Source organism: Harpia harpyja, chromosome 3 (genome assembly GCF_026419915.1).
Source record: "Harpia harpyja isolate bHarHar1 chromosome 3, bHarHar1 primary haplotype, whole genome shotgun sequence".
NCBI lineage: Eukaryota > Metazoa > Chordata > Aves > Accipitriformes > Accipitridae > Harpia > Harpia harpyja.
Genome location: NC_068942.1, coordinates 47,094,957 through 47,109,779, shown reverse-complemented (window position 1 = coordinate 47,109,779; position 14,823 = coordinate 47,094,957). Strand labels below are relative to the sequence as shown.

Genomic DNA, 14,823 nt, shown 5'->3' with positions numbered 1-14,823 from the left:
ACTCAGAACTGGGGATCACCAGGACTGGATAGAGCAAGGGACAGAATATACCTGACAGAGCTGGACTTCAGTGAATATAGGTGGAAGGGAGCTGGCTCACAACAAAAGACTGAGAAAAGACCTACCACCTGTAATCAGAAACATAGACAAGAAAAATCAACAGAAGAAAGGGAAAGTGAGAAGAATTAGTAGGCAGGCAAAGGCTGACAGCAGAGAGACAACGTACAGTCAGAGACAGTCTGGGACTAGTCAGGCCTAAATATTTGATTGAAAGACAGAATCAGTGCTGCACTGGTTACTGGCTTGAGGCAGGGACAAACTGGAAGTATAGGCAAAAAACCTAAAAAAAGTGTGTGTCTTCAGAAGCTATTGAAAAATGTAAAATAAAATACCCTGAAGACTTATCATCCTCTGCAAATATCTCTAAACCCCCTCCTTCCCCTCTCAGAAAAAACACCCTACTTTCCTCTACTACTGATAAAATGCAGTATAACAACCCAGAACTCTGTTACTTCCTTAATTCAAGCAACAGTAATGTTCATGTACTAGATTTAAAAGCTCCAGTCCTGCTAATTATCAACAGGACACCTATATCACAGAATATTAGTCTTCTCATTTTGCTATTTTTTGGCTGATTTTAACTAGAAAATTACATGTAGAAGCACATTTACAAAATATTAAACAAATAGCAAGCTTGGAATTTTAATTCCTTGGACATCAGGAACTCCTCCATTTAAGTTTGTCTACTAGCATTAGTTCTGTCTTCATTACTACATTATCCCAAACTATTTTTCCTACCTTATCTCATTCAATTAACAGGGTATTTGCTGGGAATAAATCCAAGTTGTATCTTGAAGGATGGCACCCTAAGACCCTGCTTTCAGTGTTATGGAACCTAAATGTTACATAGGAGAACAGGTTTTTAATCTGAGCTTTTGCCAAAGGATTCTTAACTGGCTGCATTAACTACATTTTTGTGTATTAATAGTAAATTGCAAGAACTTTCTAAGCTTTTATATTCATGAAAAATGGCACTTTAACTCCATTCCCTCTCCAGTACTTCCCTAACTGATTATTGCAATTGAATTGGATCCACTGTGCAACTTCAGAATGCTAAACAGCAATATACTAACAGAAGTCAAAATTATCAAATAAAGCAGAGATGCCAGCTTCTTTTCAGACCACTAGAAATAAAGATGACTGCATTCTTGGTTTTCACACGAGCCAAAGAAACCCCCCTGCTTTTTATGTGACTCCAAGAAATGTGCATTATTGTTTAGAAGGTACTTTTTTTGTCCTCTGAAGGTACTTTATTTCATTGCTGTTTCTTATCAATTTATTTTAATGTCAAGAACAGTTACAATATATCCTAAAATAAAGCACTCTTTAAATGAAAGATTTAGAATTAACGACTTAGCAAGAATACTAACTAACAAGATTTTAATTTTAGGCATTAAGACAATCTACAGAGTAAAATAAATGGGCTGGTAATAGCTGTATTGGAGTATAGCTTACCAAAAATGCAAATTAGCAGAAATATATAGTATTTCCTTATATCTTCAGTTCAAAAGTATTATTCATCAGAACACTTTAAAGACATTCTGAAGGCTAAGCATAAAGTTAGAGATATTAAAGTTTGTTTTAAAAAGCTGAACCATGGCAACCTGCAGCTTAGGGTAGGTCTCTTGATTTTAAAAGTTTTGACTTGTGATATCTACTTCGCTCCCCAGGCTATGTTACCTATGCAGTTCTGAGGTCCATACCAGGCATCTTGACTCCAACACTGTTCACCATACAACATACCATTCAGAGAAGTCAATACACATCTCATGATCCTATGATTAAAACTGGCAATTTAGGCACAATTCTGCAATGTCCACGCAAAACTGAACTTCAGAAATTGATTCTGGCACAGACAAAGCAAGCTCTGGTCCTTGTTTCTTTACCATAGGTAATTTCTAACTTACCCCTCCAAGCTGTGGCTGAAAAATCCATTTAGATTTGACAGATTTCAAAGCTTCCAAGTTGCTCAAAAAAACCCCATAATACATTGTTTGCAGCTTTTACTAAATTGTATTCCAACACAGTGGCACATCAAGAGTTTCTAAAATAATTTTAGGGAACTGTTTTTTGTGCAACTGCCCTTACTATTCATGTATAGATAAACAAAAATAGGATCCAGTACAGCCTGTCCCTCCACCTCCTCCTCCTATTATCTCCTTTAGAGAGGGGAAAACAACTCATCTTTATTCTCAAGGAGAGTAACACTTGCTATTCATGCACACCTCTGTACAGTGCTGATTACAAATCTTTGTCAAAACAAACAACAGCAAGCAGCTGCTTGACTGCTTTGCTGTGTTTAGTCAACTAGCAACCTTTTTTTTTTTTCTGGAAGGCAATGCAATGACCAAGATTGGCAAGAAATTCATTATCAGCAAGAATAGGCTCAAAGTAACTGCATGCTGCACACACTCAAGACCCATACATAGTTTCATGAGAAGTCTATAAATGCAGCAGCCCTCTTATACTCCCCATCTGTCACAGCTCGGTGCAGCCTGTATGCTATAAGGTTGCTCCCATAGAGACTTTCAACACTCCTAAATACATCAAGGAATGGTATTCTAGGGTCCTGTTTCATCATCAAGGACAACAGCCAGAAAAGTAGTAACATCTCAAAATGCAAAACTAAAAATCTATAGAGTAGAAAATGCTTACCTGCTGAGCTAAGCAAAACACTGAAGTCTGTCCCTCTCTGCGATTCCCCACGTTCACTCTGTCCCTCCTTTTCTGTATCCTCATAGCGACTCCAGTTGGAAAAAATCTTTCTTCTCGAGTAGCTTTTCAGTTCTTCCTTCTCTTCTTCCTCTCGTGATTCAGTGTCATCATCCTCCTCTACCTGTGACATAAACAGACAGTGAACCCACTGCAGCTCAACAGCATTTTGTTCTGTATTTAAACAGTCATTCATACAAACAACTTTAACCACAGAAAGACATATCAGCCTGGATCCCCGTCAAAATCTTAGATCAGGTGCTACCATCTTCCTGAACAGCATGTAATTCAACAATAGTATAATTAAAAGCACCTAGTGAAGCTTCAGTTCTTACAGGTGTCAAGCAGTGACACTGATGCAAGTTCCACTGGTTTCCCTCCTATTCTGGAAACCCATAATGAACAGCTTCCTTCCTGAAACTGAGTGCAATGTGTAGGGAGCAGAACTAAGAATTTAATCACAATATCTCTGTCCATGTGTTGCAGTGATACAGATGATAACTGAAAGAACTGCTATTTATAGAGCAGAATAGAAAAAAGGTAACAAATACTGCAGAAAAACATCCGGAAAGGGTGATCTATGTAAGAATTTCCATTATAACCAACTACAGGGTCTTAAGTTAACATGGAATAATTAATCAAATTAATTGCCTTCATGAAAGCCATTTCTGGAAATACACATGGAAAAACTAAATAGACTGCCGGCAGTCAATCTACTAGCCCAAACTCTTAAAAAAACTCTAGGGTCAAAAGGAGAACTCATTGCAGAGTCCACTCAAGATGCAAGCAAAATAGGCATTTGCCACAAGTACTCAACAGATGTGGAAAACTCTCCCCTCCCTTGAATCCTCTATATTAACAGAGCTCTCAACAGGCAAGAGGAGAACTGAGAGCAGCCAGAAAAGTTCTGTACAAGATACTTTCTGCAGAGGTCTAAAGCTCTGAAGAGGTGGAATAAAGGAATCAAGAAAGAAGAGATTCCCACTGTGTATGCTCCCAAACATTCCTGCTGACAGGTCCACTCTCTCTTCTCTCCGTTACTCCACCGCTCCTTTCACAAATCACAACGTGCTGCTGCCACAAGATTAAATTTTGCTGTCCCAACAATAAGTACATTCTTCATGACCAGGGCAGTGAAATTCAAGTTTATCTACACTACTGTAAAGCTTAAAGCCATCTCCATTCACTATAAAATAATTTGAAAAGCAAGCTACCTTTTGGCAAGTCATTATATATCTATAAACCAAAACACCCTTACAGCTCACCATCAGACACTGGCTTTAAGGAGGACCTTGGCTTTGATAGTTTAAGCCAAATGTAATTCTGAAATACATGGGAAGAGCAATTACTTACGTTTAAAAAAAGCCCTTGTGAGTGAAAATCTGCAACATCTTGTGCAGAAAGAGTACTAAAATCTCTAGTGGTTACTGTGTTTCTAAAACTACATTAGGGGTTTTTGAAGCACACACTGTGGACTTACATACTGGTACAACATCGGACAACCTGGTAAAAACAACTGCACAAAGCACCAAATCAGGAACAAACCACCATCACTTCATTAACTTGTTTTATAATCAATGAGTTACTTTCATAGCTCAAGAAAGGACATAGATCAATGCAACATATGTTTTAGATTGATTTTAGAAATCCAGCTTGAAGAAGGCTTACCTACTCTGTAGAAAATTTTGTAGTTACATTTTGGCTCAGGTAGACAAGGACAAACTGTTTGAGATTTTCACATTCCTTTAGCATCCAATTACACAACAGAAAAATCTCTATCAATGCCAAATAAATCCCTGTTGTACACCAAGTACTATATTTATATGCAAGTACATCATCATAAAAAGAAGACTGACACAGACAAAAAAGTAGGAAGCAGTTTGTGGACAGTGGAGCATTACTACTCCTTAGCTCTGAAAATATGTTAAAAATGACCAAAAGTAGCAGTGAAGCCTGTTTCATGGCTTTTACACAAATGCCCACTAAAAGGTAAAACATCTTCAAACACAATTGTGAGAGTTTAGATTCTCCCATGTTTGATATCTTCAAAGTGACTGTCCAGCATATCATACAAGTAGCAAAATCAGAACTAGAATAATGACTTCCCAAGAGAAATAATCTACCAATCTTCATAAACAAGCTTCTTTCAGCACTGTTTGAGAGATCTGGTTAGGAGGAGCATGAAGGAATGGTAAAATCATCAAAGAGCTTAAAAACAGATTAAAAGCTGTCATAATTATACAAGTATACTCCCAGTTGTCAAACAGCTGACAAGAAGGAAAATACTCTGTGCATTCTCACTGGTTCTGTGCAATTTTAGGTAAATTCTCTTTTCTTTCTATTCATCAGATAAATACACTAAAATGGTTGTTGTGGACAAACAGGTGTTTGCGTGAGCACGGGGATGAAGTCATAACTCTATTACTGGGGACTGAACCAGAGCCATAGTTTCCACAGAACAAAGGCCAGATCCATTTATATCAAGATAAGAATCAACTTATTTGTCTTCTGTTCTCCTCCTATAAATTGAATGATTTGCTATAATCAAGCAAACCTAGTGAAATTCAGTGCCCAAAATAACTTGGAGTTGATACAATTCACAAGTCAAAGCAAGAATAGAGCTACACAGATAGATCGGTGTTGTACTTTGTTTTTAAGAAAAGATCAGAATCACCTTAGGCAACTATGACATTACATATACTTACTTACTATAGACCTGTTTAAAGGATTCACTCCTTTTGGCTGTCAACATAAACAAAACAGGAATATCACCTTCTTATTTTAACAAGCTTCCAGTAAACTAATAAGGATTCAAATGTTTCCTCTTAAACTGGACTAAATTCTTTTTCACATTCTATTATTAGCTATGTTATACACCACACCTCAAGGAAATTTCATTTCTTAGAAGTAAAATCGTTAACTTGAACTTTGAGAAATAAACCACAAATTCTCAGGAGTATGAACAGCAGTTGTGCAGCCTGGTTCTCCAAGTACTGTCCTGAGGTTTACTTTTGAAATGAGTAAATTTCAAATACAAACCTGCTTACATTTCCAATAAATATTTAATGGAAAATTTTACATGATGCACTGCCATGGTACAAGATAAAACTGCAAATAATCACATTTGAATATTCAACATTCAAACAACTTAAAGATTCACCATTAAAATTATCAAATACATAAAACAAACTCTGATCAGTGAAGCTTCAGAAAATAATTTGCTTTTACCATCTCATGAGACATCTACCATCTAAAGTAACAACCTCAGAAACACGTAAACATAAATCTTCATTACTTTCCTCTTAGCTGCCTATTCAGCTAGACTATAGGCTGCTACCATTGTCATCATACCTTACTGAAAATGAGTCTTAATGAGTACAGAGCAAACATCTGTCCTATGTGTAATGAAAGAAAATAACTTCCCTCTTGCCCCATCCTCAAACAACAAATTATACAAGCTGAAACAAATTCTAGAAGCCAACTCAAATATAACCTTTAAAACAGTACTACTCAGGCAAAGGAGAAAAACTTTTGCCTTTAAACAGTATTGAATCATAGAATCATAGAATCATTTCGGTTGGAAAAGACCTTCAAGATCATCAAGTCCAACCATTAACCATGCCCCCTAAACCATGCCCTGGAGTACCCTGTCCACTCGCTTTTTGAATACCTCCAGGGATGGTGACTCAACCACTTCCCTGGGCAGCCTGTTCCAACACCTGACAACCCTCTCAGTAAAAAAATTTTTCCTAATATCTAACCTAAATCTCCCTTGCCACAACTTGAGGCCATTTCCTCTTGTCCTATCTCCAGACACCTGACAGAAGAGACCAACACCCTCCTCACTACAACCCCCTTTCAGGTAGTTGTAGAGAGCGATAAGGTCTCCCTTCAGCCTCCTCTTTTCTAGACTGAACAACCCCAGATCCCTCAGCCGCTCCTCATAAGACTTGTGCTCCAGGCCCCTCACCAACTTGGTTGCCCTTCGCTGGACACGCTCAAGCAGCTCAATGTCTTTCCTGTAGTGAGGGGCCCAAAACTGAACACAGTACTCGAGGTGCGGCCTCACCAGTGCCGAGTACAGGGGAACAACCACCTCCCTGCTCCTGCTGGCCACACTGTTCCTGATACAGGCTAGGATGCGATTGGCCTTCTTGGCCACCTGGGCACACTGCTGGCTCATATTCAGCCGGCTGTCAACCAGCACGCCCAGGTCTTTCTCTGCCAGGCAGCTTTCCAGCCACTCTTCCCCAAGCCTGTAGCGCTGCATGGGGTTGCCGTGACTGAAGTGCAGGACCCGGCACTTGGCCGTGTTAAACTTCATACAATTGGCCTCAGCCCATCGATCCAGCCTGTCCAGATCTCTTTGTAGAGCCTCCCTACCCTCAAGCAGATCGACCCTGCCTCCCAACTTGGTGTCGTCTGCAAACTTGCTGAGGGTGCACTCAATCCCCTCATCCAAATCATCAATAAAGATATTAAACAGAACTGGCCCCAGTACTGAGCCTTGGGGAACACCACTCGTGACCCGCCGCCAACTGGATTTCACCCCATTCACCACTACCCTCTGGGCTCGGCCATCCAGCCAGTTTTTCACCCAGCGAAGAATACACTTATCCAGGCCACGAGACGCCAGCTTCTCAAGGAGTATGCCATGAGAGACAGTGTCAAAGGCCTTGCTGAAGTCTAGGAAAATAACATCGACAGCCTTTCCCTCATCCACTAGGCGGGTCACCTGGTCATAGAAGGAGATCAGGTTGGTCAAGCAGGACCTGCCTTTCGTAAACCCATGCTGACTGGGCCTGATCCCCTTCTTATCCTGGAGCTGCCATGTGAGTGCTCTCAAGACAAACCGTTCCATAATCTTTCCCGGTACCGAGGTTAGGCTGACAGGCCTGTAGTTCCCCGGATCCTCCCTCCGACCCTTCTTACAAATGGGAGTCACATTGGCAAGCCTCCAGTCCTCTGGGACCTCCCCTGTTGACCAGGAACGCTGATAGATGATAGAGAGTGGCTTGGCAAGGACCTCTGCCAGTTCCCTCAGTACTCTTGGATGGATCCCATCAGGTACCATAGATTTGTGAGTGTCCAGATGGCGTAACAGGTCCCTAACTAATTCCTCCTGGATTAAGGGGGGTATGTTATGCTCTTCATCCTTACCTTCCAGCTCATGAGGTGGAGTACCCTGAGGATGATTGGACTCACTATTAAAGACTGAGGCAAAGAAGGCATTAAGTACCTCGGCCTTTTCCTCATCACTGGTTGCTACGTTCCCTTCTGTATCCATTAAAGGATAGATATTCTCCTTGGGATTCTTTTTACTGTTAACATATTTGTAAAAACATTTTTTGTTGTCCCTTACGATAGTGGCCAGATTTAGTTCTAGCTGAGCTTTCGCCTTTCTAATTTTCTCTCTGTATGATCTAACAAGATCCCTGTACTCCTCCCAAGTTGCCCACCCTTTCCTCCAGAGATTATAAACTCTCCTTTTTTTCTTAAGTCCTAGCAAAAGCTCCCCATTGAACTACATCTACACGTTACTGCTCAGTGCTGTAAGGCACCATGATACCACAGGAGGTATAATATTTATCTGTTGTGCCTCTGTTTCAGATAGTATTACATGCATTACCATTTGCACATTTCATTGAAATTTTGAAAGTGGGGAAAATATGCAAAAGCCCAGTTGAACAAAACCAGGAAACCTTCAGACTGTTTTGCCTATCAGAAGAATGAAAAAAAAATACACAATGTTCTGCCTAAACACTAAGTTCATCAGAGTCATTCAAACAACAGTGAAAGAGCCAAGCCCCCCTGCGGAGGACCTTGCATGATTTGGGGTCTTCTGTCAAGGAATGTATTTTCATCCTTTACCAGAGCCTATGACTCTGCTTTCCTTCTGAAGGAAAGCAAAATGCATAGCACACATGACCCCAATCTACAGTCTAACACAGCAAAAGGCTATTTTAGTACACCCTCCTTTATACACTAATTTTGCATACAGGGTTGGGGATGGTATGGTATTGAGAAAAAATAGGAAAGCAGGCTTTCTGTTTGACTGTTCTTACAGACAAGAACATGTTGATGCACACGGTTCAGGGATGAAGGTGTCAAAATGAAGTAAACATTGTTCTGAACAGGCAATTTCCCCTGGGTTCATCCTTCTGCACTTCCCTGGAACCCAGAGTGGTTTGGATCAAACCAAGGCTGAAGTACACAATGGATAAAGTGCAACAGTGACCTCTTACATACTGCTTCAATTACTCAACCACTCTTTGCTGTAAGTGCAGTCAGTCCTAGCGTGTTAAGCACACGTGTGCAAACACTCAACAAGAATTGTTGAGCTCACAGCCCTTTAAAAAAAACTAAAAAGTGCATTAACAGTCAGAGCTTCCATTAAGACTTTCTAAAACTGTATTTATTACCCTTAGGAAGCCACAGGAGTTAAGGCTTAAAGCCCTCTTCCTGTTCAGTTCTATTAACTCTGTAAGAAAAGTTTAAAACATTTAATCTCTGTCAGTATTTAGAATATTCTACAAAGACTGGGAGGAACATAGAAACAATGTATGTTCAGCTTGCCTTTCTTGGGCCAACTGGCCTTCCCCATTGTGTAGGTATCATGCATTATTAGATTTCCATTCTATTTATTTTGTAGTATTTCTCCCAATTCTCTTCCCAAGAATGTCACTTTACAGAACGTATGAAAACATAGTTTGAGCTTTTTTGTTCATCTGTTAGAAAGAGCATAGCTATTTCTCTCCTTCACCTTCTTCCCAAATTTATACAATAACTTTTCATTTTATCTTTAGAAACTCTTCACAATTATATTGATCAAGTGCTACTTTTCCCCTTCATTACTGTAACTTCTGTATTACTGTTTTGAATGCTACACCTCTCAAAAACATATCCATTTCCTTAATCTTTTCCATTCTTTATCAGGGACACTTACCTACAATACCCCAGACATCTTATAAATTCACACAGAGTCCACAATAAACAGTTAGCCACTGCCATGCATGGACACTTGCATGTTCATGGACAGTGATAACCACTGTCTACTCCCTGCATTTGCTGCTCTCCTAACCAGCAACAGCACACACCAATTCCTTGAGTAAACTTCTGCCTTGATTCCTTCTTCCCTTCTTGGAAACTGCTGTAAGGCTGTGGCCAAGTGTGATGACTTTCAGGCTTATCTGTCTCAATCCCAATTTCTCTTCTTATCAGGGGAAAAAGCTAGCAAGACAAAATGAAAATATCCTATGGGTTGAATCTGACCTAGGCTATCAGCTGCATCACAAACGGGCATATATCTCTTCCTCATTTGTATTTAAAACAGTAGGTGTCTGTACAGAGACAATTTCTCCTCTCCTCCTCATCCCAGTTTAAGCAGCATCTGTTACAGTCAAATTCTCACAGACGGAACCCTATGACCCCAAGTCATAGGGTCAAAAAAACATATATAATTAAGCAACAAAGCAGTTCGTGATCTTTACACTTTAAATTGTTTCGCAGAATAGAAGTCTGTACACAGAGGCTTGCATGAGTGACAATAAGTAAAGTAGCTTGGCTGGTATTAACTGAGTGGTTCCTCTAGGCAGACATAAGTGGAAATGTGAACGGCAGCTACACTTCAATGACTTAAATTGCTCTTGGAAAGACATACCTGCTTTTAATTTCATGGTTCAAAGTTATTGCTGGTGTAACCAAACAGGAGCAATGAGATTACACCAGGAACTATCTTAGCACAATATGAATACAACACAATCTCAAAGAGATTTCATTTTTTTCTAACAGTGCTCATTAAATGCACTTTTTTTACCTTAAATCCAGAAAGGTACAGGAGAATCCCCTGACAGCTTAATTTTCTCTATGACAATGATTGATAGGCTTATACCTTATGATAGTTATATATAGCATAATAATCCTCAAAAAAGTTGTTCTGATTTTCCACATTTACCTAATTACAACCCCCAGATATATGTCCCTCTTCTCTGTCTTGTAAGTAATTAGAGATTAACATTAAATCTTAAGTTGGCAAAGGAATACATTATCTGATTTATTGCGGTGGAAATTTAATGGGCGCTCTAAAATACAAACTGTATGGTGTATTAAAGAAAAACAGAATATATACTCAGAATTATATCAAACAAAAGCAGCACTGCATTTTTAAACGTATTTCTTAGATTAATGCTATTATTTTACAAAAGACAAAGTACTAGTGCAATTTTTTCGATACTGATGCAAGTTTGTAGGTGTTTAGAATCAAGATGCCCTTACCTACAAGAAATAATACAGAACGTTATCTTTATGAAGTTACCTAGACAGATGGCTGTAATTCAGTGACAGAAATTGAAATGCAATTCACAATGACAAACAGGAATTTAGTTTTAAAAATAAAAAAATACCAATAGTGAATTAACAAGGTAAACATGTCTGTCAGTATATTACATACATAGTCCACTATCTGGGAAAATCCCATGAAGCATGCCAACACATTGTTCTGTCTACCTAGGAATACTAATGATAAATTTCTGTACAGAGGAAAAAGAGCAAGTTAAAACAATATAAAAAGATCAGTATGAGGTAAGAGTGGAATACAATCCCCCAAACCATTCTTATTTAGTACTCTTAATCCAGATTTTAGAAAAGTAAATGAAAGATAAGATTTTTAAATTTCCCTGAAAAATAAGATTTTCCTAATGCAGTGATACCATAGCTTCTTCCAGAGACAGAAGAGAATGTTTTGTAATAATACTCAGCAACATCTGCCAAAAACGGTGAGCTGTTAGCTTATCTATACTGAATTGTTTTCAACAGATATCATATTCACAAGTCTGACCACAATAACAGTGAAAAAGTAAATATAATAATCATGCCCACGAAACTATTTTGCTTCAAAGTTCCTGCTTATTCTGTCTATGAGATGCAAATAATTGGAACTGATTAAAAACTTCAAATGAAAAGAGACTGTTTTCTCATCACTGTTTAACTGAAAAAAACAACTCTAAAAAACATTCTTTGCACTCAGTAAAATTATAACATAATCAAGCGCCAGGAGGCTACACGTCATTCTTCATCTTTCTCACAGATCATTATTAATATTTCCACAAGCTATAGCCATATTTTGTACGAATCTTAAGCCTCACTGAATTGGAACAACAGCTTCTATTAGGAGCTAAATCTCTCCCTTAGACTCACTGAGCCAGAGGGAAAAAAAAAAAAAAAAAAGCCCCACAGGCAAACAGCTTGGTTATTTTGCTTGTAACTACCGAGTTAAATGGCAGACTATCTTCCCTTTCAAAGAACTAGAAAAGAATCCATAAAATCTGATGTTCACTTTCCACTGCTATCTCAGAAATACCTCTGGAACCTGCTAGCACATGATTAGCTGCATGGTCCTTCAAATGGGTGGCTTACAGGGGCAAAATGAACCAACCTCTACTACACATTGCTGAAGTTTTGTACTGCAGCATCTAAAGACCCAGTCTGAAAACTGTTGACTCATAGATAAAATAAACTTAATAACCATACAATGTACATTCACAGAAAGGAAGTCTCAAAAGCTCCATTCTCTAACATTAGAAGTAGACTTGGGAACTTGGTAAAGCCTGTCAGGTAAGTATTTATTTTGGAAACTGTGTATTTCAACACTTCGCTCATGAGATACAGGATTTTCCAAACAACAAAGCCACCCACTAAAATTTAGCTCTACTTATTTAGATTAAAACTCCAAACTGAAGGATATTTGATGGGCTATGTTATAAGAATGGCATCATTATAAATTCAGCACTCATTCTGCACCATTTTGTGAAACTCAGTAGAGACTCAACAAGCTGCATTAACTGTAGTAGTCCTTTTCCTCCCTTCCCCAAGGCTGAGCCATACTGTGAGCAAAAAGCCTGTAGGAATTTTGTCCAGCTGCTGTCCATAGATAAAGAGACTTTTGATTTTCTAAACTTGCCAAGCCAATACACTTCCACCAACAAAAAAGCAACTGTATTTTTCCTTTAATTCAGCAGAAATGATTATATGAAAGTTACTGGCAACTATGCAAACTCGTCAAGCAATTTATACAAAATTGTCACATGGACCTGCACAAAACCTGGCAGCTCTATTACTTTCAAATTGACAACAACTTAAAAAAGCCAAATGTTTTTCTTACAAACGTTCAGTCAAAAATATGAGTGCAAACATAAAATAGGAGCCTCTGTCTTGACAGAAGTAACAGGTTTCAAGAAAACCTTACAAAGTAAGTACTTTGCCACAAAGGTTATAGCATTTTCAGTCTGATTACTGATTGTTCCTATATATAGGCTGTATTTGCCAAAGTTAGGGGGTTTATATATTGCATACATATGGATCCACATATGTGAATGTTGTATGTCATATTCTAAAACCAAATTATACTTAGTATTTTGGACAGGTTAAGGAAAATTTCTACAGAAAGTTATTTGTTCTTACCAAATCTGCCGTTCCTAAACAGAAGTATCCTGAGCTGCATTAGAGACTGACTGTACCCAGAAATGGATTCAATTCTTATGTGTTAATGTCACAGTATTATAGACTAATCCAAGCTGAAAGGGATTGCAAGAGTCATCTTGTCTAGCCACCTACTCAAAAGACGGTCAAAACTGAAATCAGACCAAGGAGTTTGGGGGTGTGTCCACTCAGGGCTTGAAAACCTCCAATACTGTACCTAATTCTTAGTATTTCGTTTTGTTGTTTTATTTTAGCACTTCTAAAATTGCAAAAGCAGTCAGTTGTATTAACAGCTTTAACAATAGCTTTTAAAGAACACACATGAGCAGTTCTATAACATCAAGAAATAGTTTATTGAGGGTATATATTTACATCAACAGTTCAATAACAGACTTTTTAAAGGATATTGCTATTTTGCTAGTCTTCATGAGTCAATAAGACAGCCTCTCTCAATAAACATATCTGTTATAAACTGATATGTATTGAAAAGCTTTGTACTTCTGTAACCATGTCAATGGTGAAGTAAGAGTATGACAAATCATGTAAAAAGCTCACCCAAAGCAGCATCCATCTGTGGAACAGAGAAAAATTTGAGTCTTGATCCTAACTCACAAAGATTACTTCAGAAACTTAAAGTCTGCTCAGAAGAGTAAAGTTTAGAGAACCTCAGTTCTACAGACAAGTCTAATGCTTATTTAACACCCCCGACATGCCCACAGTTTTAGAACAAAACCAACACAAATCCAGTAACTCTCTACCAAGATCAAAACCAACATGCTGAAGAAGCTTCAGGGTTTCTCATGCAAGGAAAAATATGCCACAAAGTTTCTCAATAGAACAATGTTTTACCACAAGGAAAAAAACCAACCAACCAAAAAACAACATTTCGAAAGATTTCAGCTGTGTTATATAAAGAATGAAGAGAGTTCTCCAGAACTTATGTTACATTTGAATAACAAATAACAAGATAACTCTTTCATACATTTAAATTCATAAATATTTGATAATATGTAGTACCAAGTTAAATTCAGGGTTTTTTAAATGCATCTATTTTGTAAAAAAAGAAAGGACATAAGGAGTAAGACATTATTTTCCTATGGATTTCAAAACATGAAAATAACTAGTGATATTCACCCACACTGTTATATTTTCAATTGGCACAGCATCAAAGAAGAAAAAATTATGAAAGACACCAAACAGAACAGTAGTCTTTGAAATTGTACACCTAAACTGGCAGAAAAAATAATCAATAGTTTTCTTCCCTTTCCTACTGTTAACCTTCTGCAAGCTTAAATTCCTTATATCAGTTCACATCAAAATCAGACAAGCACAAATAATGGTTAGATAGGCTGGAAGCATGCCATGAAATATGGGATCTGGGAAGCAGGTTCTTCCTTCATATCTGGCAGCAGTTTTCCACTAGATTGGCTAAGGGTACTGGTAAGCCATATCCTTGGCTTTAATTTCCTGCAATGTTAAACTTGTTTTTCTAAAGCCAATTTTGTTTTGCAAATTCTCCATTACTATTCTTGTTCCACTTAATACATGTGGACACAGGTGTTCTTTGTCAAATTC

The 14,823-nt window shown here is 38.2% G+C and overlaps 2 protein-coding genes across 2 annotated transcripts in view; one reads left to right on the top strand and one right to left on the bottom strand.

Annotated features, from left to right (window-relative positions):
• The window catches only part of CHRM5 (cholinergic receptor muscarinic 5), a 55,204-nt gene that overhangs the window by 16,531 nt on the left and 23,850 nt on the right, over positions 1 to 14,823 (top strand). The gene's annotated exons all lie outside the window — the stretch shown is intronic.
• AVEN (apoptosis and caspase activation inhibitor) overlaps positions 1 to 14,823 on the bottom strand; it is a 102,668-nt gene that overhangs the window by 75,028 nt on the left and 12,817 nt on the right. Inside the window, exon 2 of the mRNA XM_052782461.1 lies at positions 2,716 to 2,896. Within this exon, the coding sequence (XP_052638421.1) occupies positions 2,716 to 2,896 (181 nt within the window). The remainder of the gene's footprint in view (positions 1 to 2,715; positions 2,897 to 14,823) is intronic.